Below are 25347 nucleotides of genomic sequence, written 5' to 3' on the forward strand. Positions count from 1 at the left end.
ATCTTGGATATATCATTTACCCCTTCACTTTTGTGTTACAACTGTAATGAGATCATGTTTCACGCGTAGATCATTCCTTTGTTGGCATTTTTAAAAAACATGCTGATGCTAACAAAGATTATACATCAACCAGATTGATTTTTCAGAGGAAAAATGTCTTTTCCTCCAAAAGAAGAGTTAAATTAATAGTAACTTAAGCTGTGTAGCATGGTGGAAATCAGTAACACTTTTACAGTTCTATTTTCATATACATGTACTTTTAAGATATAAAATGTAGCTATGTATTCCTCTCATCAGTTTCTTTTTATCATTTTTTAGAGTCTTTTACCCTTGAAGTAACTTGATATATTTGTATTGTTATTTCAGTAAAGCATATCAGGATGGCAAAAATAGCATCATAGAATTAATAATACAGACAAAGAAATAGTGAGATCATTAAAACCTCAGTTCCTTCTGTAGTTTTAACTTCAAGAGTCATGATGCAGACTTTTGTTTATAATTAGTCACTCTGATAAAAAGTTTATAGATCGAATTTTTTATATGATTTGTTTTTATTTTTTAGAGAAATATGTAGTAATGCATTCCATAAATAATAACATGGGCTTAAAGATAGAATTTTTTTTATTTTATGCACATTCTTTTAGTAATAATACAATATGTAAGATACAGATTTTGTTGTAATGATAGTTCTGTAATCCATGTTTTTCCTTCTCTTTGAATAAAAACTCTAAATTCTACATAATTTGTAATTTATTTTCATCTATATTGTTGAGCTTTGTGAATTTACCTTTGGGTGAGGTATCCTGATATTTTTAACAAAAAGCACTCGTAGAGTATCTCTTCAGATAGATTATTCCAGGAAAGAGAGGAAGATTTGCTGTGTTATTTGACATGTTGTGAGTGATGAATGAGCTAAATAACAAAGGCAAATGAAAGAGAGATAACAAACTTGAAGATTTGCAGAGGTTGTAGTCCAGTTAAGTGTGGCAGCACTAGATTATCTAAGTTTAACAGTATTTGTCCAGGCTGAGGCCAAAGAATTTGGAGCTATTTTCAGATGCAAATAGTGCGCTTATTTTAGAAGCATGTTTGACCATTACGTGACATGTTTTGGCAACTTTTCATAGCATCTGGGTCTCATCTAAATAGGTATATTTGGGATTGTTGTAGATGCATGTTTTCCCTATTCAATTATTAGACTGAAATTTGCTGTTTACAATGAGGTGGCCATACATACGTTAGAATTCTGGGTGGTTGGGGTCTAGATGCAGAAGAGTTATGCTAGTATACTGGCTAGGCTGGGTTTCCCAGGTGGCACAGTGGTAAGGAACCTGCCTGCCAGTGCAGAGGATATCAGAGACACAGGTTCAATCCCTGGGTTGGGAAGATCCCCTGGAGTAGGAAATGGCAATCCACTTCAGTTTTCTTGCCTGGAAAATTCCAATGGCAGAGGAGCCTGGTGGATCCCAGCTGGTGGGGTTACAAAGAGTTGGACATGACTGAGCAAGAACACTCTGGCTAGACTGTGTGGCTAGGCTACTGTTTTCTTTTCTAAACCACCACTGCAACAGTGTATCTTAATGCATTTTTAGGTAAAACATCTAAATGAGGAGTTCCCCTCCCTCCCTGAGTTTGGTAACTACCAATTATGTATTAAAAATGTTTACTTATAAAAGATGTCCTTGTTTTGCTGAACACATTTTGAAATGTTCCTGACTTTAATGACTTCCTTTCTGTTCCATACTTGGAGTTCGCTCACAGCTACATGCCTTTGTAATTATCTTCTAGATTTCATGTTCATGTCTAGTTAAAGTTTTATTATTATTCACAAGCTATAAATTATATGTTCATATGTTTAAATTACTTTCTCTTTGATTACTTACATTAGTTATGGGCAAGTAAAAATATGACTGATGACGAAATTCTGCCACAAAATGGTATTCCCCTCCTGACCAGCTACAACTTTATTGAATGGAAATTCTTAATTGTTTTCTAAATACTTGGGATTAAAATGTATTACTACTGGTCATAGGGAAGACATTATTTGAATATAAAATACTTTCTTCTTTTTCATATCTGGGAGCAGAATTGCCCCCTGTTTAATTGGACAGCTTCATTGTTCTTCTTCAGTATTGACAGCTCTTAAGAACCATCTTGTAGGTTGTTGTACAGGAGGACAAATAATTTTCTCCCTACCATTCTTAGTTCTTAGCTGAGACCCTCATAATAAAAGATGGATTACAAGAGAAACAAATAGAAGTTTATTAACATGTGTACCTTGTGTACCCATGGAAGATACTCAGGGGAAAATGAGGAGCTCAGAGTGGTAGCTTTAGAATTCAGGATTAGATACCGCTCAATTCAAGAAAAGCAGAGGAAGGTGATACAGGCCTCTCAGGGGAGATACGTGATTTTTAAGAGAGATGAATAGGCCTTAGAAGAATAGATAGGAGCGATGATAACCTTTGAGGAACTTTGGGTACACTGTCTGCTTCTAGTCTTCTTTTCTGTGCTAAGAGCCAGTCCTCTCTGATGAAACTCCTGGGGAGGAGATTTATGACAGTTGAGTTCCTTTGGGAGGATCTGTCTTTAGGCGGAGAGTGGAGTTCAGAGAAAGCCTCTCCCTGCATTGGCTGGATTTCAACTGCCTACCGCTCAAAATAATTAACATGTCATTAATTATGGTGGCATGTTGATGAGCTCCTACAGTTGTGTTTTGGAGTGGCATGTTCTGCTGCCCTTCATTGCCAACTCTGTTTTTGCATCCTTGGTGTACAGTATTGACTTCACCTGATCTTTCTCTCTCAATTATTTGTCAATGTAAAATGGTACCATAGTGATGAACAGGTAGGAAATTATAGCCGAGGCAGTGCATTGTCTCATCCACAGTGCATCTTTGAGTACTTACACATTTTCCCCAGGCAGGCAAGACCTTGATTTTACCGCAGTCTTTCTTTGAGGTAGAAAAATAAAGTTTAAGCCCATGGCGTTTAGGTATACATTTTGTTTTTGTTAAGTTAGTATTGCATTTTGTGGATATGGCACAGTTTATCCATTTATCAGTTAATGGTTTGTTTCCAGTTTGGAGTGATGAAGTGTTTGCCTGTAGGTCTTTGTAGACATACATTTTTCACTTCTTTTGATTAGACACCAAATTCAGTTCCCCATTTAATTAGCTTTGTACCCCTTATGAAAGTTAGTTGACCAAATGAAATAAGTCAGAGGAAGACAAATACCATATAATGTCACTTACATGTAGAATCTAAAAATGCCAAACTTATAGAAATAAAAACTAGAGTAGTGGTTACCAGAGGTTAGGGCGGTGGGGAGATGGGAAGATGTAGGTCAAAGGATACAAACTTCCAATTTGCTATAAATTATATTAAAAATAAAATTTCATCAGTTTCTTTTCTGTATATCTTAAGTAATGTAGTTGTTTATATAGTGTGCAAAATCATAAAGGTACAGTAGCTGCCTTGCTATGATTTTAATAACTCTTACTAGGTGTTTCAAATTGTGTTCTATAAGTTCATTTAGAATAGCATACACTAAGGCCTCATTATAAAAGCCTTAAAAGGTAACATGTTTCCATAATTGTCATTTTCAGTGTAGGGCAGATATAAACAGATTTTTAAATTGCATGTAACTCTACCTGCAGCATTTGGTTGTTAGGATTCATTCTCTTTTTTGAACTATTTTAATGAGTCAGGATTAAGGCTTCCCTGGTGGCTTAGATGGTAAAGAATCTGCCTGCAATGTAGGAGACCTGGGTTTGATCCCTGGGTTGGGAAGATCCCCTGGTGGAGGGCATGGCAACCCACTCCCGTATTCTTGTCTGGAGAATTCCCATGGCAGAGGAGCCTGGCGGGCTATAGTCCATGGGGTGGCAGAGTCCGACACGACTGAGCGACTAATTACACACCGCCTGCAGCATTTGGTTGTCATGATTCATTCTCATTTTTAGACTATTTTATGAATCAGGATTGAAGTTTAGTAAGAAGATTGCCATGCAACTGGTTTGGTAATTGTTTAATTGTCTTAATTACAGAGAAAGGTTTCCTTTCCTTTCTTCCTATTTGCTCAATTTTCTAAAGGGTTTAGATCAAGGAAGGTACAAATTGGAAGAATAAAGTCTCATATTTTGTTTTATATATATTCATAAATGTGTCTGGCAAGTATTGGATTGGCCAAAAAGTTCATTCAAGTTTTTCCATACACCGTTACAGAAAAACCTGAATGAAATTTTTGGCCAACTCAATACTTCAGCAGTCCATCTTGTCAATAGATGAAGTGCTATAAACCAAGTATATTGTTGATTGCTTTTCTACTGCAGACCTACTTTTTTCTTTTCTTTACTTCTTTCTTGATGCCAAGAAGTTTTATAAAATAAGAAGAGACTTCTTAGGAAGTTGTCAACCATGGGGAAAATTTTTAGCAGCTAACTTGTGGAAGAATAGAATAATTCATGTCATCTTGTAAATGTCATCATGTATTGTCTAGGCACTTGTCTTACTGAAATAAGTACAAGATGTGTAAAGTAAAGCATAGCTTAAAATATCGTGGTATAGGTCTTTCCTGACTTGTAATCCTCAATGGAGGAAACTTTTTTAGATCCTTGGAAGAGGATACCGTAGATGCTCAAGCTGTCTTAGAAGTTTTCTGTTAGGCATGAAAATGATATACAAAAACCAGTATTTAAAATATCTGTAACATGTTACCAGGAGATTAATATTTAATTCAATATATAAATTAAATATATATTCACTTTTATTCTACAAATGTAATAATTATAGCACAAACAGTTTACCATATCATTCTGATAATTTCCACAACTTATGTTGAGTTTTAGAATTATTAATATGGTCTTAGTTGTTACCACTTTTAATGAATTCCTGTTTGAACTACAGTTTGACTAAATTGCATGAAATGACTACCCATTAAATTGATAGTCACTGGAAAAGGTCAGTTTTCATTCCAATCCCAAAGAAAGGCAATGCTAAAGAATGCTCAAACTACTACACAATTGCACTCATCTCACATGCTAGTAACCTGGTGGCTCAGAGGTTAAAGCGTCTGCTTGGAATATGGGAGACCCGAGTTTGATCCCTGGGTCGGGAAGATCCCCTGGAGAAGGAAAATGGCAACCCACTCCAGTACTCTTGCCTGGAGAATCCCATGGAGGGAGGAGCCTGGTAGGCTACAGTCCATGGGGTCGCAAAGAGTTGGACACGAGTGAGCAACTTCACTTTCACACGCTAGTAAAATAATTCTACAAGCAGGCTTCAGCAATATGTGAACCGTGAACTTCCAGATGTTCAAGCTGGTTTTAGAAAAGGCAGAGGAACCAGAGATCAAATTGCCAACATCTGCTGGATCATTGAAAAAGCAAGAGAGTTCCAGAAAAACATTTATTTCTGCTTTATTGACTATGCCAAAGCCTTTGACTGTGTGGATCACAATAAACTGTGGAAAATTCTGAAAGAGATGGGAATACCAGACCACCTGATCTGCCTCTTGAGAAATCTGTATGCAGGTCAGGAAGCAACAGTTAGAACTGGACATGGAACAACAGACTGGTTCCAGATAGGAAAAGGAGTACGTCAAGGCTGTATATTGTCACCCTCTTTATTTAACTTATATGCAGAGTACATCATGAAAAACGCTGGGCTGGAAGAAGCACAAGCTGGAATCAAGATTGCCGGGAGAAATATCAATCACCTCAGATATGCAGATGACACCACCCTTATGGCAGAAAATGAAGAGGAACTAAAAAGCCTCTTGATTAAAGTGAAAGAGGAGAGTGAAAAAGTTGGCTTAAAGCTCAACATTCAGAAAACGAAGATCATGGCATCCGGTCCCATCACTTCATGGGAAATAGATGGGGAAACAGTGTCAGACTTTATTTTTTTTGGCTCCAAAATCATTGCAGATGGTGATTGCAGCCATGAAATTAAAAGACACTCCTTGGAAGGAAAGTTATGACCAATCTAGATAGCATATTGAAAAGCAGAGACATTACTTTGCCCACAAAGGTCCGTCTAGTCAGGGCTATGGTATTTCCAGTGGTCATGTTGGATGTGAGAGTTGGACTGTGAAGAAGACTGAGTGGGCTGAGTGCCAAAGAATTGATGCTTTAGAACTGTGGTGTTGGAGAAGACTCTTGCGAGTCCCTTGGAAGGACTGATGCTAAAGCTGAAACTCCAGTACTTTGGCCACCTCATGCGAAGAGTTGACTCATTGGAAAAGACTGATCTCTCATCTGATGCTGGGAGGGCTTGGGGGCAGGAGGAGAAGGGGACGACAGAGGATGAGATGGCTGGATGGCATCACCGACTCGATGGACATGAGTTTGAGTGAACTCCGGGAGTTGGTGATGGACAGGGAGGCCTGGCGTGCCGCGATTCATGGGGTCACAAAGAGTCGGACACCACTGAGTGACTGGACTTAACTGAACTGAAGTAACATGGAGTTGTAATAAGCAGAGACTTTCGCTTAATATCAGCAATATTGTTTATAGTGCTTAATTGTCTCAAGTTTTTAAGAGCAGTTACTGTCAAACATTTTTTCCAGCTCCTATGATATGAAATTTGAAATACCTTCTTGGTCAGCTGGGCCATAATAGAAAGAGTGAGACGGTGTGGTACTTTTTTGCTAGACTGCCTGTATTTGAATCCTGGCTCTGGCCGCTACATATAAGCTGGTAGATAGTGTTGAAATGGGAGAATTTTGAGAGACTGATTAGCAGAAACCAGCCAGTCAGGAAGGATGCCATGAGTGGTGTCCTGAAGGCCCCCATTTATGCCAGGAAGTAACTCTTTGTTGGGTGATGGAAAACTCTGAGGAGTGGCCTAAGTAGTGGATAGGACATTCAGGGGTTTGAAAGTGTTAGTCACTGAGTTATGTCTGACTCTGCGACCCCGTGGACTGTGGCTTCAGGCAAGAATACTGGAGTGGGTTTCTATCTTCTCCAGGGGCTCTTCCTGACCCAGGGATTGAACCTGGGTCTCCTGCATTGCAGGGAGAATCTTTACCATCTAGCCACCAGGGAAGCCCTTCCAAGGTGTTTGGGCAGCATCTATTTTCAACCACAGTGAAAATGCTTCAGTACTGCAACAACTAATATATCCATACTGGCCCATGTTCGCCCAGTGTCAACCTGAGTTGTATATTAGGCAGAAGAAAGAATGAAATTCAAAAACTAAATCTCTGACTAACCTGTCTCTATAACCCTGTGTGTCATCTCAACTCCAAATATCTGCCCATTTGACAAAGTGAAGTACCCTGTTATCACCTGGTTTCTACCATTCTTAGTCTGTTCATCTGCTGCTGCCTGAAACATCCTGTCCTTGTATACTTGACAGGCATTTTAAAGGTTTAATCTAGGACTAGTTGATGTCACCCAGTTACTGGTTTATTCAGAAGCAAGTCTTGTCAGTAGATCTTTGGAAAGCAAAGGATAAAGATATTGCTGCAAGTTTGAATTCCTTGATAGTTGCTTTTTGGTGTTCATGTAGCATCTCTTAGCTTGCCAAGGAATTTGTGTTCCTCTTTGATTTACCAATTGTATTAGTTTCTTAGAGCTGCCATAACAGACAAACAAGGTAGCTTACACAACAGAAATTTATGTCTCACAGTTCTGGAGGTTAAAAGTTCAGAATCAAGGTGTCAGCAGAATGCATTCCTTCTGAGGGCTGTGAATAAAAGTCTGTTTCAGGCTGTTTCTAGTGATTTTCTGGCAATCATGTTATGTTCATCTCTTTACACAGTCTTCCCTCTGTGCATGTCTGTGTTCACATTTCCCCTTTTGTGTTAGTCTAATGACTTCATCTTGACTTTATCTGTAGAGTCTGTATTTCTAAATGAGGCTCCATTCTGAGGTATTAGGGGTTAGAACTTCAGCATCATTTTGAGGAGTCAGTTCAGCCAGTACCACCAGTATTAAAATTTTAATTTTGTTTCAGTGATAGAAGTTTGAAGATATGTTAAATTGGTTTTGTTGTTGTTTGTGTTGTTTAAATATCTTAAATATTTTTAAAAGTCTATACATTTTTTTTTCTAAATGATACACTAGAGAGCGGCAGTCATCTAGATTATCTGATTAATAGTTATTTTCTATGGATATATTTACTGCTTTGGGAAAATACTTTAGCTTTTGAAATTTTAATGTAATTAAAGGATGATGTGGAATGACAATTTCAAGATGTGGAAACGCTTCTGGTAATACATATACATTCTAGTCTAGCCTTACTGTGCTCCTTCCTTAGGCAATGGTTCATTTTCTTATTTGCAGAAAGCTTCCACAAGATAACGAGACCAACATCTTACATTTAGTATTATAATGTGTTCTGTTGTCTACCAATTCTTGATTAGATTTGTACATTTACTTTAGAACTTCCTTGAAATTCTTCATGTTATGTTGTATTCACAGGTGTAATTTAAGTTTTTTATGAAAATCATTGGGAAAATACTAGATGACATATAAATATTCCCTTTAGCCACTTCTGACGTACTAATAGCGTAAACATGTTTGTGCAGGTTTTGTCTGGATCATCTCGTCAAAGTTATTCACCTCCCGGCTATCAAGATTTCAGTAAGTGGGAATCAGTGCTGAAAATAAAAGAAGGACTACTAAGGCAGAAAGAGATTGTAATTGATCGGTGAGTCATTTTTTTTTTAATTATTACTGAGTATTTCAGGCATGCAGAAGTGTAGATTAATAAAGCAAGTATCTTTGTACCTACCACTTAGAGTTTAAGAAATAGAACCTTACAAGGACATTGAAGTCTCATGTCTGTCTATTCCCAGTCCCAGACATTTCCAAAATTTTGCCTATCTGAGTACCAAAGCTCTGAAAAAAAAAAATTATTTTAAACAGAATAGACTCCTGATTATTCTGAGCAATAAATCTTAATATTAATTATTTATGATCTATATTGATTCTACATCATTTATGTATACTTTGGGGATAATTAAACCTGTTGCCTATCATGGTAATTGGAAGATAGCTTGAGAAGGCATTTTTTCTTAATCAATGCTAGTTACTACTTATTTTCATGTGCTTTTATGAGATAAAGTACTAGGTATTTTAATCTTAAAATTAAATCCTTATTCAAACCTTTAAATATATTTAATAGTTGAAATTTCAAAAGATTTTGCTTAGAAACTTAATGTTAAGCATGATCTGCTGGAATATGAACTAGTGCACAGACCTTCTGACTTCCTTACTCTCCAGTATGTTCTCAACCATCTTGAACAGAGCCTGGCATGTAGTACCTGTGCTTAGTGCTTGATAACGTCCATATTAGTATTTATTTATTTATTTGTATTCATTTAAATGAATGAAGATTGCAAGAGATTGTTACAATTGATTTTATGAAAAACTATCTTAAAATATTAGATGTTTCTAGTATAAGTGAATTTTATGTATAAGTATAGACACAGTTCAGAGAAGGCAATGGCACCCCACTCCAGTACTCTTGCCTGGAAAATCCCATGGACGGAGGAGCCTGGTGGGCTGCAGTGCATGGGATCGCGAAGAGTCAGACACGACTGAGCGACTTCACTTTCACTTTTCACTTTCATGCATTGGAGAAGGAAATGGCAACCCACTCCAGTGTTCTTGCCTGGAGAATCCCAGGGACGGGGAAGCCTGGTGGGCTGCCATCTGTGGGGTCGCACAGAGTTGGATATGACTGAAGCGACTTAGCAGCAGCAGCAGCATTGGATATATATTTTTAATACTTAATTTATTGTATATACTCGAAATTAATGCTGTTTTTAAACAGACCAAAATTCAGACTTTCATTAATATGAATTGATTTGTCCTCAATGAGAATCACTCAGCTTTTATTATTATTTAGACACCATTATACCATTCTATTGAGTATAAGTTAATAGATGTCTTAGTTCATTTGGGCTGCTATAACAAAATACCGTAGACTGGGTAGCTTATTATTGTTCAGTTACGCAGTCATGTCGGACTCTTTGTGACCCCATGGACTGTAGCACGCTAGTCTTTCTCATCCTTCACCATCTCCCAGAGTTTGCTCAAACTCATGTCCATTGAGTCGGTAATGCCATCCAACCATCTCGTCCTCTGTCATCCCCTTCTCCTCCTGCCTTCAGTTTTTTCCAGCATCACTGTACAGGAGGCACTGATGAAAACCATCCCCAAGAAAAAGAAATGCAAAGAGGCAAAATGGTAGTCTAAGGAGGCCTTACAAATAGCTGAGAGAAGAAGAATCGTGAAAGGCAAAGGAGAAAAGGAAAGATATACCCATCTGAATGCAGAGTTCCAGAGAATAGCAAGGAGAGATCAGAATGCCTTTTTAAATGAACAATGCAAAGAAATAGAGGAAAATAATAGAATGCTTATAGACAATAACCATTTATTTCTCCCACTTCTAGAGGCTGGGAAGTCCAAGGCACTGGCCCATTCAGTGAGAATCTGGTGAGAGCCAACTTCCTGGTTCATAGATGGCCATCTTCTTGCTGTAGCCTCATGTGGTGAAAGGGGCAAGGGAGCTCTCCAGAGCTGCTTTTGTCGTGATGCTAATTGCGTTTGTGAGAACTCGGTCTTCATGACCTAATCACTTCCCAAAGACCCTCCACCTCCACCTTCTGTACCACATGTTGGGCGTTAGGATTTAATGTATGAATCTCAGGGAAGGCTCCCAGCGTTCAGTCTATGAAAGTAAGAAATACAGACAGTTATTAATATAGTCTATTAAATATATTTATCAATTTTGTATATATAGAAGGATACTAAGGAAATAATCCAAAATCATTCAGAGTTGCTCAGTTGGCCAATTCTTGTTTTAATTAAAATTTTTTTTATTGAAGTATAAATGATTACAATGTATAGGTAATACAGCTAAATGATTCATATATATCTGTATGTGTATATATATATTCATACATATTTATATATAAATCTTTTCAGATTGTTTTATCATGTAGGTTTGTTACAAAATATTGAGTATAGTTCTTTCTGCTATGCTGTAGGCCCTTATATATGTATGTGGTGGCTCAGATGATAAAGAATCTGCCTACAGTGCAGGAAATGTGGGTTCAACCCCTGGATTGGGAAGATCCCCTGGAGAAGGAAATGGCAACCCACTCCAGTATTTCTTGCCTGGACAATTCCATGGACAGAGAAACCTGGTGGGCTACAGTCCATGGGGTCACAAAGAGTCATACACAACTCAGCAACTAACACCATACACTGTGTTACTCTAGTTTTTAATTTATCCATCCCCACCATCTTTCCCGTTTGGTAGCCATAAGTTTGTTTTCTATGTCTGTGAGTTTCTGTTTTGTAAATAAGTTCCATTTGTATCATATTTTAGATTCCACGTATAAATGATATCATTTTTTTTTACTGTAAAATATTTATCTTGGACTGACTTAGTATGATAATCTCTATATTCATTCATGTTGCTGCAAATGGCATTATTTCATTCTTTTTTATGGCTGCATAATATTGTGTTGTTTATGGGTACCACATCTTTATCCATTCATCTGTTGGTGGACATTTAGGTTGTTCCCATGTCTTGGCCATTGTAAATAGTGTTGCAGTGAACATTGGGGTGCATATCTTTTCAAGTTATAGTTTTCTCCAGATATATGGCCAGGAATGGGATGGCAGGATCATATGGTAGCTCCACTTTGCATTTTTTAAGGAACCTCCATACTGTTCTCCATAGTAGCTGTACCAATTTTCATTCCCACCAACAGTATAGGAAGGTTCCCTTTTCTCCACACCCTCTCCAGCATTTATTATTTGTAGACTTTTTGTTGATGGCCATTCTCACTGGTGTGAGGTCATACCTAATTGTAGTTTTGATTTGCATTTCTCTAATAATTAGCAATGTTGAGCATCTTTTCATGTATCTTTTGGCCATCTGTGTGTCTTCTTTGGAGAATTGTCTATTTATATCTTCTGCATTGTCATGAGTAGGAGTTGGCTGGTCTAGGCTAGCCTCACCTGGATGGCTTGTATGCTCCCATACAAGCATCTGCAGGGTTCCGTTATCCTGCAGTATTCTAGCTAGGGTTTGTTTGTAGGGTGGCTGGGTGAAGTCAAAGAGAAGATGAAGCACACTCAGTCTCTTGGAGATTAGGCTCAGAAATGGCACAGAATCACTTCCTCTATGTTCTGATTGATCATAAGGCCAGGAGACTTCACCTGTGGACAGAAGGAACAAAAGGTGTGTAAGTAATATAGGGAAGGGAATAATTATGGATGTTTTTGTGAATCATACACCGCACCCAATGTCTTAAATAATGTTCGATATTTTACAAGTCTGTTATAAAATTTGTGATGATTAATGCATTTGATATTGTATAAGACAGAGAAAGAAAAAGTAGCTCCTCTTTCTGTAGCAATAGAATCAGAATTTAAAAGCAAAAAATGTTCAAGTATAAAAATCTTTATATAACAAATATAGTACTAAAAATGAGAACAAAATAATAGTATATTTTTTCTAGGAACCAGATTAGAGTAATGGCCTTTAAAATTGTGATAACACATACAGAGGCTATTTCAGAGAGTGAGATGACAAGATTTAGTTTCTTAATGGATGAAGCTAGGAGTAAAGATGCCAAACTTTTCTATTTTGGAATATGGTGTGGTTGATGATACCTTTAAAGTCACTTAACTAAAAATTCTACACTGGATATTATTCCTGAAAATACCAAGTTGTTCATGATTGCATGAGAAAAAAAATTTTTTACCATGCCTATAGCTTTTATAGATTTTGGTTAATTAGATCAAAGAAGATCAAATGTTAAGGAAAATTAGCTGCTATAGAAACTGTTCTTATGGTTACCAGTGGGAAATGATCAGAGCGATAGATTGAAAGTTTGGAATTGACATAGATGTATTTTTAAAATAGGTAACCGACAAGGACCTACTGTATATGGCACAGGGAAATCTGTTCAATATTCTGTAATAACCTAAATGGGAAAAGAATTTGGAAAAGAATGTACATTTATATATGTAACTAAATCACTTTGCTGTACACCTGGAACTAATAGAGCATTGTTAATCAACTATACTCCAATATAAAATAAAATTGTTTTAAAAAGTAAGAAAAAGAAACTGTTCTTAAGTGTCCCCATCTTATGAGAAAAAAGCACATAGTTTAATTGCAAAAGCAACTCAAAGGAGGAAAGCTGGTTTCCTAATTCTTTATACTCGATACTAATCATTTAGGTCATTCTGAATAAGATACTTGACCTTTTGCAAATTGATTGTCTCGTCTGCCTGGGTACAAGGAGTTTCACTACTTAAGCAAAAAGTGAGGTTTTCGAAGATCACTGTTTTAGGCAACTCCCCTCTCCCACCTAGCTGTACAGCATGAGGATTAAATGAATGAATGTGTGTAAAAAGTCTTAATCCTGTCTGATGCACAGTGGCCATTTAACAAAGAGTAGCCTCATTATATGTGTTTTGTGTATATAATAGTTATATTTATGTAATTGTCTTTCCTCAGTGGATTCTGAGCTCCTTCACAGAAGAGAGTTTCAAGTATATTTTATTATTCATAATAGAAACTCACTAAATATTTGTTCAGAGGAAATAGCCTCATTTTAATGAAAAAGAAGCTAAGGTTTTTGGTTAATCTATGCTGTTGCTGATACTCATGGTTCTTATAATGGTTTACACTTAGAAGTTGCTTGGCTCCTGCCACTGAATTGAACAGATAAAATAGAAGGTGCACTGGAACCTGATTCAGAGAGGAAACCTGCTACGCTCAGTGGAGATAGCTGAGTTAATGTTATTAGTAAATGATACTATCAGCACAGAGGAGAATCTTATTCTGTCATTACTTGCAATTTCCAACATAGTACCTACAAATCTTCTTAAAATTGTCCAATATTAAGAAATCTGACTAGCCACTGTTTCGGGGTTCTTCGGAAGGAGACTAAATCTTTCAGTTCAGTTCAGTCGTTCAGTCATGTCTGACTGTTCGCAAACCCCATAGACAACAGCACGCCAGGCCTCCCTGTCCATCACCAACTCTGAAGTCTACTCAAACTCATCTCCATCGAGTCGGTGATGTCATCCAACCATCTCATCCTCTGTCGTCCCCTTCTCCTCCTGCCCTCAATCTTTCCCAGCATCCGGATCTTTTCAGATGAGTCAGCTCTTCACATCAGGTGGCCAAAGTATTGGAGTTTCAGCTTCAGCATCAGTCTGTCCAGTGAACATTCAGGACTGATCTCCTTTAGGATGGACTGGTTGGATCTCCTTGCAGTCCAAGGGACTCTCAAGAGTCTTCTCCAACACCACAGTTCAAAAGCATCAATTCTTCAGCACTCAGCTTCCTTTATAGTCCAACTCTCACATCCATACATGACCACTGGAAAAACCATAGCTTTGACAAGATAGACCTTTGTTGGCAAAGTAATGTCTCTGCTTTTTAATATGCTGTCTAGGTTGGTCATAACTTTTCATCCAAGGAGTAAGCATCTTTTTATTTCATGGTTACAGTCACCATCTGCAGTGATTTTTGGAGCCCCCCAAAATAAAGTCAGCCACTGTTTCCTTATCTATTTGCCATGAAGTGATGGGACCAGATGCCATGATTTTTGTTTTCTGAATGTTGAGCTTTAAGCCAACCTTTTCACTCTCCTCTTTCACTTTCATCAAGAGGCTTTTTAGTTCCTCTTCACTTTCTACCATAAGTGTGGTGTCATCTATATATCTGAGGTTATTGATATGTCTCCTGGCAGTCTTGATTCCAGCATGTGCTGCATCCAGCCCAGCGTTTCTCATGATATACTCTGCATATAAGTTAAATAAGCAGGGTGACAATATATAGGTCTTTTGTATTCATGAGCCCTAGAACACACCTGCATTTATACTAATGAGGTGATTCTTGAGCCCTGAATTTCTGCTTCCGGACCTGGGCTGTTCACCAGAGAGACCAACGCTGTGGTCAGAGGGTTGGGTCTTGGAGCTAGTTCAGCCTCCAGGACTGGAGATTGAATTCAGTCACACAGCTGGTGATTTAATCGGTCATGCCCATGCAGTGAAATTCTATAATAAAAATTTGGGGAACTCACCAGATTTGTGGCCAGTTGGCTAAAAGTGGGTGACCTGGGATCCCACTTGCCTGGCATCTGAAGTGAGGCTTTCTTGCTGGGGACTCTGCCCGAAGAGTTGTGAAATCCAGTGCTAAGTTACAGTGTTTGGTGTCTGAATGGAGTTTCACACAGTATAGCAGTTGGCCTTGAAACGAAATAGATTTAGAAATTGATTTTACGATGCTATATACCTAGGTTCTTTTAAACTGCCAGTGAGTCTGTTCTGGTTCGGGAGCACTGGTTTGGGACCCTGTGACGAGACCTAAAAGGCGTGAGAGCAGGTGCTGTCCACGTGCCATAGAGGTGGCTCTGAGGTTCCACAATGCCACCCCAGGTGCCCTGCACCAGGGCCTGGAGCGGAACCTACGTGTCCCATGCCCCGGCCGCTCCCAGCCCACTCTGGCTAGAGTCTGATGGCAGTGGCAGCGCTAAGGGACCCACCTCAGGAACAGTATAAGCTTTGAAGACGTTGCTGGGTACCTCTCCTGGGAGGAAGGGAGGCTCCTTGATGAGGCTCAGAGATGCCTGTACCTCAGTGTGATGCTGCAGAACTTTGCACTCGTATCTTCACTAGCTAGGGCTTCAGGGACAGTGCTGAAAAGCAGTGGGTAGAAGGATATCTATGCCTTCTTCCTGATGTCAATGACCCAGATAACCATGATGGTGTGATCACTCACCTAGAACCAGACACCTTGGAGTGCAAAGTCAAGTGGGCCTTACGAAGCATCACTGTGAACAAAGCTAATGGAGGTGATGGAATTCCAGCTCAGCTATTTCAAATCCTAAAAGATGATGCTGGTAAAGTGCTGCACTCAATATGCCAGCAAATTTGGAAAACTCAGCAGTGGCCACAGGACTGGAAAAGGTCAGTTTTCATTCCAATCTCAAAGAAAGGCAGTGCCAAAGAATGTTCAAACTACCTCACAATTGTACTCCTTTCACACGCTAGCAAAGTAAGGCTCAAAATTCTGCAAGCTAGACTTCAACAGAACATAAACTGAGAACTTCCAGATGTTCAAGCTGGATTTCGAAAAGGCAGAGGAATCAGATATCAAATTGCCAACATCCATTGATTCATAGGAAAAGCAAGAGAATTCCAGAAAGACATCTATTTCTGCTTCATTGACTACACCAAAGTCTTTGTATGGATCACAACAAACTGTGGAAAATTCTTAAAAAGATGGGAATACCAGACCACCTGACCTGCCTCCTGAGAAACCTGTATGCAGGTCAAAAAGCTACAGTTAGAACTGAACATGGGACAACAGACTTGTTACAAATCGAGAAAGGAGTATGTCAGGCTGTGTATTGTCACCCTGCTTATTTAACTTCTATGCAGAGTACATCACACAAAATGCTGGGCTGGATGAAGCACAAGCTGGAATCAAGATTGCTGGGAGAAATATCAAAATAACCTCATATATGCACATGACACCACCCCTATGGCATAAAGTGAAGAGGAACTAAAGAGCCTCTTGATGAAGGTGAAAGAGGAGAGTGAAAAAGCTGTCTTAAATATCAACATTCAAAAAACCAAGATCATGACATCCAGTCCCATCACTTCATGGCAAATAGATGGGGAAATAACAGAAACAGAGACTTTATTTTCTTGGGCTCCAAAAATCACTGTAGATGCTGACTGCAGCCATGATATTAAAAGACACTTGCTCCATGGAAGAAAAGCTATGACCAACCTAGACAGTATATTAAAAAGCAGAGACATGACTTTGCTGACAAAGGTCCGTCTAGTCAAAGCTATGGTTTTTCCAGTAGTCATGTATGGATGTGAGCGTTGGACCATAAAGAAGGTTGAGCACTGAAGAATTGATGCTTTTGAACTGTGATGTAGAAGACTCTTGAGAGTCCCTTGGACTGCAAGGAGATCCAACCAGTCCATCCTGAAGGAGATCAGTCCTGAATATTCATTGGAAGGAATGATGCTGAAGCTGAAGCTCCCATACTTTGGCCACTTGATTCGAAGAGCCTACTCCTTAGAAAAGGCTCTGATGGGAAAGATTGAAGGCCAGAGAAGGGGACGACAGTGGATGAGGTGGTTGGATTGCATCACTGACTCAACAGACATGAGTTTGAGCAGGCTCCGGGAGATGATGAAGGACAGGGAGGCCTGGCGTGCTGCAGTCTATGGGGTCATAAAGAGTTGGACATGACTGAGCAACTGAACAATAAATATATCTAGGTATAAACAGCCAAAATAACTTAGAAACACACTATTAAAACTGTATTAAATACTCAAGTAAACTGATAAAAATAATGAAATCTTAATTCAACACTTGTGATAGAGAATAAATATGATATAAATATAATAAATAAATACCCCATCTTGCATTATGGGATCTATCTCAAAATGAAAGCTGTACTATAAATTGCTATGAGCAATATCTCATCTGTTAATTGATCATGTATGTGAAATTAGAGTTAATAACTTTTAATAACCTGATATGTACACATATGCCTTGCTTTAGGAATCTGATCATAAATCCCAGGTTATAAAGCAGGTGAGTTAGAAGGACATTTAGTATGAATTCTATTTTTTAAAAAAATCCACACTATACCAAAGAATTCACCACTGATTTTAAAAGTTTACCTAGCAAAATTATATGATTTACTTCCACATGTAATTAAGTGTGAAACATACACGTTGCTGAAGGCTCAAATGATAGCATTTTTTAGTAATAAAATATTTTTAAATTAAGATATTACATTTTTTAGACATGTTATCACATACTTAATAGTTTATAGTATAATATAAACAAACTAATAAAATTTTACTAGTCTTTGTCTTTCCACCCTCTACCTTTGGTCACCTCTTCTTTTATTTCAATCTGTCTTCCCTCTCTATCTCTTACAACCTCATTATGAGTCTTGTTATTAAATTTTTGATGATTAATGATAATACATATAAAACTCTTAGCATGTTGCCTGACACATTAACAGTTTTCAGATGTTTTAGGAAACATTCTCAAAAGTTACACAATTTGATTAAAGTAAGTTATGATCCACTGAGGAAATATTTGAACTTCAGCGTGTCCGGGTCCAGCATGAGGTGACATTAAAATGAAATTTCAGCGCCATCAAGATATGTAAATCTGCCACCATGTGAGTTCTCCATCCTTAGTGATGTTTCTGCATAGATCATGCAACCTGGATATTGTAGATAAGGTGCAGGCGGAGTACAGCAAGTGAACTACATGATATTTATAAAAAATACCTGTCACTCCTTACAATGAGTTTTTTCTGATGTTTCAATTGGTATTGTGTGTCAAAAAGAATTTGGATGAATGGAAAGAATGATATTAAGATAACGACATTCCAGACTGAGAATTAAACAGTTTGTATACTAGGCAGCAAGAAGAAAGAAAGCAAAGCATGACTTTGTTAGAACCTAGAAAGAGTATTCTACAAAAGATTATGTTCTTTTAAGTAACCAGAAGTACTCAGTATAAACTTTTTTCTATATTTAACATATCTCATGGTACTGTGGTTTAAAAAGATTTCTTCTTATGAATTTTAAGATCATACTTCTAACTCTTAATGCCAAATTAGAATACTGAAAATTCTGCTTTTAATTGTATCAACTTATAAAAGTATGTTTTTTGTAATGTGACCCCAACTTATGTTTTGCAGGCAGAAGCAACAAATTACCCACCTGCATGAAAGAATAAGGGATAATGAATTACGAGCACAGCATGCCATGTTAGGACACTATGTAAACTGTGAGGGTTCTTCCGGGGCTGGTTTACAGGTAAGATTACAAAGGGTTTTGTAGTTATCGTTTTACTAGTCTTGTCAAACATATGCTTAAGCTGTATGATTAGGACATTTGGGGACTAGTAATCTGTTCCTATGGTTCATATTTATATGTGTAGTAAAAGACGTTCCAGTGCTGTTTTCCAGCTGTCCAGTTCACATGCTTTTCCCACACTAACAGGAATTACTATTATCAGTTTCTAGTGTAGCCTCCCAGAGTTGATATTTATTATAACTCACAGATAAATTTATTTTATCCTACACAAAAGATATCAAAATATATAAAATATTCAACATACTACTTTTTTTTTCATATTATATAAAATACAATGACTATTTCCATATCATTACCTAGGCAGCATCCCTTTCCTTTGCTTTTATAGCTGCTTGATTTCCCATTTTATGGAAACAGCATAATTTATCCATCCTATCTTTGCTTGTCAAAATTTGGGTTGTTTCTAATTTGGGACTACTATGCACAATCTTATAAAAGTGAAAATCTATACTCATTAAACAGTAACTCCCCATTTCACTCCCTGACCCATGGCAACTACCATTCTACTTTCTGTCTCTGTCATTTTTAATTACTCCAGGTATCTCATGTTAAATGGAATTATGTAGTATTTGTCTTTTTGTGGCTGGCATATTTCACTTAGCGTAATATCCTCAAGGTTCATCCACATTGTAGCACGTGTCAGAATTTCCTTCCCTGTTAAGGCCAAATAATATCCCATTGGATGCATACCATGTTTCGCTTTTCTACTCATCTTCCAGTGGACATTTGGCTGGATTCCGTATTCTATCTGTAGTGAATAATACCGCTGTGAACATTTTTGCATCATTTATTTGAACATGAATACTACTGGCAAATACTTTATGGTAGTGTGTACTTCTATTTGGTCATTTCCGTTTATATCTTTATTCTTAGAATTAAATCAATTTAAGTGTAATTTTTTCCTCCATTATATTTTTAAACTTGCAGTTTTATTAAAGGCATTGTTATATTAAAATCAGGACATGATAAATGAAGACCAAATAACAGACTTATTTGCGGCAGAGGCACTTAACATAGAGATTCCAGCTTGTTTGTCATACTTCAGTTACTAATACATCAAATAGCTTGTTATTATGTGATGTCATCTAAAAGTCTCTATCATACTGAGATTAATAGTGTTCAGTTATTTGAAAGTGGTATTTCTGTACTACTTAAGTAGTATAATTAGCTTTGATAAGGGTATTTTAATAGAACCATGCAGTTTCCCCTTATAACTTCGTTATTCTGAATAAAGGTTTTACTTGAATTATACAATTAATATTACCAAAAAACATAAAACTCAATATCTGTCTGCAAGCTAAAGAAAATGTTTTTTGACACATAGCATCAGACCAGTAGAGGGCTCTCTAAGTCAGTCTGCAAGGACAGATAGAAATATAAGGAAAATGGGGTTGCTAAAAATATTATAAGAATTTTAAATTATGTGGGGGAATTAAAATATTGTTGAGAAATTCATTTTAAAAGATAAGTGTGAGACTCCTCTGGCGGTCCAGTGGTTAAGACTTCACCTTCCAATGCAGGTTCAATTCCTGGTCAGAGATCTAAGATCCCACATGACTGGTGGCCAAAAAAACCCCCAAAAAACACAGAACAGAAGCAATGTTGTAACAAATTAAGTAAACACTTTAACAATGGTGTACATCAAAACAATCTTTTTAAAAAAAGGTAAGTGCAATTAATAAAAGGGAATGCAAGGAACCCCCTCCAATACTAAATGGATACAATAAATATATAAATTTTTTTCAGTAGATTGATACAGAGTGAATAAAATGGCAAAGGTTTAGAAGTAACAACTAATACAATAAATTCTCCTTAGTGAAGGAAGTTTTTATTTTTCTTTATATTTTATTGAACAAATTTGACATGTAATATGGAATGAGTTTGGGCTTCCCTTGTGGCTCAGAGGGCAAAGAATTCACTTGCAACCCAGATCTGGGTTTCACCCCTGGGTCTGGAACATCCTTTGAAGAAGGGATTGGACACCCACTCCAGTATTCTTGCCTGGAGAATTCCCATGGATAGAGGAGCCTGGCAGGCTACGGTCCATGGGGTCACAGAAGAGTCAGACACGACTAAGTTACTAAGCACACACGCACGGTGTGTTTAAGGTGTATGGCATGTTGCTTTGGTACATTTATATGTAATATGATTGCTATTTTAGTGGTATTTATCACATTACATAATTATAGTACAATATTATTATCTGTATTCATTATACTGTGCATTAACTACTTGTGGCATATTTACTGCTTGTTGAAATTTTACCCTTAAACACCACACTCTTATCCTCTGTGGGTGCTCCACCCCTTCTCATGATCTCTGGTAAGAAGGTTCTCTCTGTTTATTACAGGTTTAATTTATTTAGATTCCACGAATAAGTGGTATCATACAGTACTTGCTTTTCTTTATCTGATTTATCTCATTTAGCATAATGTGCCCAAGATCTGTATATGTGTGAAGATATCCTCCTTTCTCATGGCTGAATAAACTCCATTGTATATTACATCTTTTATCCATTCATACGTTGATGAATGTTGGGATTGTGGCCTTATCTTGGCTGTTGTAAATCAGCTCAGATCAGTCACTCAGTTGTGTCCGACTCTTTGCGACCCCATGCGTCGCAGCACGCCAGGCCTCCCTGTCCATCACCAACTCCCAGAGTTCACTGATACTCCCGTCCATCGAGTCAGTGATGCCATCCAGCCATCTCATCCTCTGTCGTCCCCTTCTCCTCCTGCCCCCAATCCCTCCCAGCATCAGAGTCTTTTCCAGTGAGTCAACTCTTCGCATGAGGTGGCCAAAGTACTGGAGTTTCAGCTTTAGCATCATTCCTTCCAAAGAAATCCCAGGGCTGATCTCCTTCAGAATGGACTGGTTAGATCTCCTATGATAACTATGGGAGTGCATGTATCTTGTAGAAATCATGTTTTCTTCTGGGTGTATATCCAGAGATGAAATTGCTGGATCCTGTGGTAGATTTGTTATTTTATATTTTTGAGGAACCATCATGTTTTCTGTAATGGCCACGCTAATTTATACTCCCACCAACCATGTTTAAGGTCCCCTTTCCACCACATCCTTTCCAGCACCACTTATCTCTTGTCTTCTTTATGATAACCATTCTAACAGGTGGGAGGTAAGATATTATTTTGATTTTGATTTGAATTTCTCTGATAATTAGCATTCCCTGATGTGATGTTGAGCATTTTTTCACATGTCTGTTGGCCATTTTTATTTTCTCTTTGAAAATATGTCTGTTTAGTTCTTCTGCCTATTTTTAAATCAGGTTGTCTTTTGTTAAGTTGAATGAGTCTTTTATATATTTTGGATTTTAACCCCCTTATCTGATACGGGGTTTGTAGAATGTTCTCCCAGTCAGTAGGTTGTCTTTTCATTGTTAATTGTTTCTTTTACTGCACTTCTTTTTTAGTTTGATTAGTCTCATTTGTTGATTTTTGCTTTTGCTGTTTGTCCTTTTGGCATTATGTAAGAAAAAAGTCATTGCCAAGACAAATATCGATGACTTCTAGGAGTTTTATGGTATCAGGTCTTATGTTAATTTTTTGAGTCATGTGATGCAGGGGCCTACTTTCATTGTTCTGCGTGTGTTTCTACAGTTTTCCCAGCACCATACCCACTGGGCGCTCTTGGCCCCTGTTGAATACTAGCAGACATCGTATTTTAGAGTCTAATTCTGGGCTCTCCATTCGGTTTCAGTGGTCAGTGTGTCAGTGCCAGTACCAGTTTTATTATGGTGATTTGTAGGGTAATTTGGAATCTGGAGTGTGATGCTTCTGGTTTTGTTCTTTTTCTCAGTATTGCTTTGGCTGTCCAGAGTCTTTTCTGGATCCTCACAAACTTCAGGATTGTTTATTCTATTTCTGTGAAGAGTAGCAAAGGAATGTTTTCCTTGGATTTATAAACATTACTTTTTATGCACAGCATTTTGTATTTGCACATTTTTGGGGTCCATAACTTGTTCATCCTAACTCCTTAGTATATTTAAAAAAGGAAATTATGCTTTTAATATTCTGTGTATTCTAGGTTTAAAAAGTATATTTTTGAAATAAAATACCTTTTAAATTAATTTACAGATAAAAAATACAACTCTTGAGAAGTAAATGCTGTTTGCCTATTAAAAACTTTGAATAACCTTACAATCAAAATGACCTGAGAACTAGACATTGCCAAATCTCATAGGTGGAAAATGAGAACCAGGTCTTTATCCTAAAATTCAAACTTCCCCAGTTGTTTCAATAGTAGAATTACTAGAACCAAAGAGTGGTTTGTACTTACAATATCTTATACCAAAATTTCAACCTGTAGTTAACAGGCTTGCATGGAAAAAACCCAAATGTGAAAGACCCTTCTTCCTTTTGTTAAAAATTGAAGAAGAAAGGCCAGCACTTGTTATTTGTTGTCTTTCTGATGATAGCCATTCTGCTAGGTATGAGGTCTGTCTCACTGTGGCTTTGATTTGCATTTCCCCAACAATGAGTGATGTTGAACATCTTTTCATGTGCCTGTATGTCTTCTTTGAAAAAATTTTTTCAGGTCCTCTGTCCATTTTTTAATTGGGTTTTTTCTTTTTTTTCCCCTTGATGTTGAGTTGTATGAGTTCTTTATGTATTTTGGATATTAACCTCTTATCAGATGTATCATTTGCCTTTATCTTCTCTCATTCAGATCTTGTCTGACTCTCCCTCAAAGCCTTGCTCATGAAGAGAATAATACATTTGTTCATTTAGCAATTATTTTTAACTCATGTTGTGCTCAGTCACTGCTCTATGAAATAGGGATATAAGAACAATTAAGATGAACAAAAATTCCTGATTTCATGACCCTTACTTTCTGGTTAGGGGAAATACTCTATTAATATTTATTGATATGTATTTATTGGTATGTATTAACTTTATTAGGGATGTCTCATTTACCTGTTAGCTAAAAATGATCACCTGTGAGCTAAAAATGATCACCTGTGAGAAAAGACTTCTTTAGTCTTCATTTCCCCAGAACTTTTACTTCTTTATAATGTACTTTTTACACTCTAATTATGCCTTTTAACCAAATAATAACTACTTTTTATTTAGCTTCTGCTTTGTGCTAAAACTTCGTGTAACTTGGCCATGGTAGGTAATTTGAATTGATCATGGCACATAACTGAGAAGCAGGAGAGCTGGGATTTGCTGAGGTCTGTCATTAAAGGCTTGTGATGCTCTTTGTTCTGTCCCTCATTTCCAATGTCTTTCCATTGGTTCAGGACAAGTAAACTTGTAAAGCCTTGCCTGTGTGTTTCTCTTTCTGAATAGCCACAATATGAGAACACCTCCCTCCAGACTCCATTTTCAGACCAGTCAGCATCCCATTCCCAGCACGAGGAACTTGAGCAAAAGCTTGCATCTACTGAGAAAGAAGTTTTACAGCTCAATCAGTTTCTCAAACAAAGAATAAGCCAATTTAGTGAAGAGAAGAAGAAACTGGAGGAAAAGGTAGGTATTTTTAATAAAGTTAAATAAGGCCAAGGGCATTCCTTCAGCATATGATTTTTTTTTGTTATCTACTGTATGCCAGGTATCTTACCAAGTTTATTATTCTAAAGTGAATAGTTTTACAGTAACTTTGAGAAACCCTGTGCTATCTACAAAAATCCAGGCTTTTTTTTTTTTTTTTTTTTGAGAAACAAAAACACCATTGTATATTATATTATGTCTTTCTAAATAATAGTAAAGCTCTTTTTAGTTGCCTATGCTGAGATTTGACACCAATAACTTTTCTCCTTTTCCTTTTTGGATCCTGTATCTTTGTCATGTGTGGTATGAAGGACTGCTAAATGAAATAAAAGTGGTCTTTCTTTCAGAAGCACATGACTTCAAGTTATTTAAGCTGAAGCCCTTGAATAGAATAAGTAGTGAAAGCCAAATGCCTATATATACACAATGTATCTGTACATTTATTTGACCTTTCTGCCTTTATTATTTTCACATACTTCATCTCATTCCATTATATTGGCTTTAGATTTCTCTTGTTACACTCAACTTACTCTTCTATTAGCTAACCTCCCATTCAGGTGATCTTAAGGCAGTCACCATAATTTTCTGTAGACAAGATTGGCACTATTGATAAGGAACTCATTGATATTTTTGAGTCAGTATAGATATACACGTGTGTATATACACACACACACATGAGCTAAAATTTTTTGTCTTCCCCCCAAAATTTGACATTTTACATGGTAGATAGAAATTGTTGAAAAGCTAGAAGTAAAATTCAAGATAATTTAACTCTTTGTTTGCTGCCTTGGTTCTAATAATAATTTATAAAAAATTAGAGGAAAATACTTTTTCCCTAATTTATTTTGTTCTGATAATTGTATTTAAAATAAAGAAAAATAAATCTGTAAATTTCTTCTAAAATGGGACTCTCCTATTGCT

The 25347-nt window shown here is 37.1% G+C and overlaps 1 protein-coding gene across 3 annotated transcripts in view; it reads left to right on the top strand.

The window, feature by feature from the left end:
- CEP85L (centrosomal protein 85 like) overlaps window positions 1-25347 on the top strand; it is a 147866-nt gene that overhangs the window by 86282 nt on the left and 36237 nt on the right. For all 3 annotated transcript variants that reach the window (XM_027551120.1, XM_027551118.1, XM_027551119.1), the window contains exons 4-6: window positions 8536-8657; window positions 18739-18856; window positions 24226-24405. In XM_027551120.1, the coding sequence (XP_027406921.1) occupies window positions 8536-8657; window positions 18739-18856; window positions 24226-24405 (420 nt within the window). The remainder of the gene's footprint in view (window positions 1-8535; window positions 8658-18738; window positions 18857-24225; window positions 24406-25347) is intronic.

Source organism: Bos indicus x Bos taurus, chromosome 9 (assembly GCF_003369695.1).
Source record: "Bos indicus x Bos taurus breed Angus x Brahman F1 hybrid chromosome 9, Bos_hybrid_MaternalHap_v2.0, whole genome shotgun sequence".
Taxonomy (NCBI): Eukaryota; Metazoa; Chordata; class Mammalia; order Artiodactyla; family Bovidae; genus Bos; species Bos indicus x Bos taurus.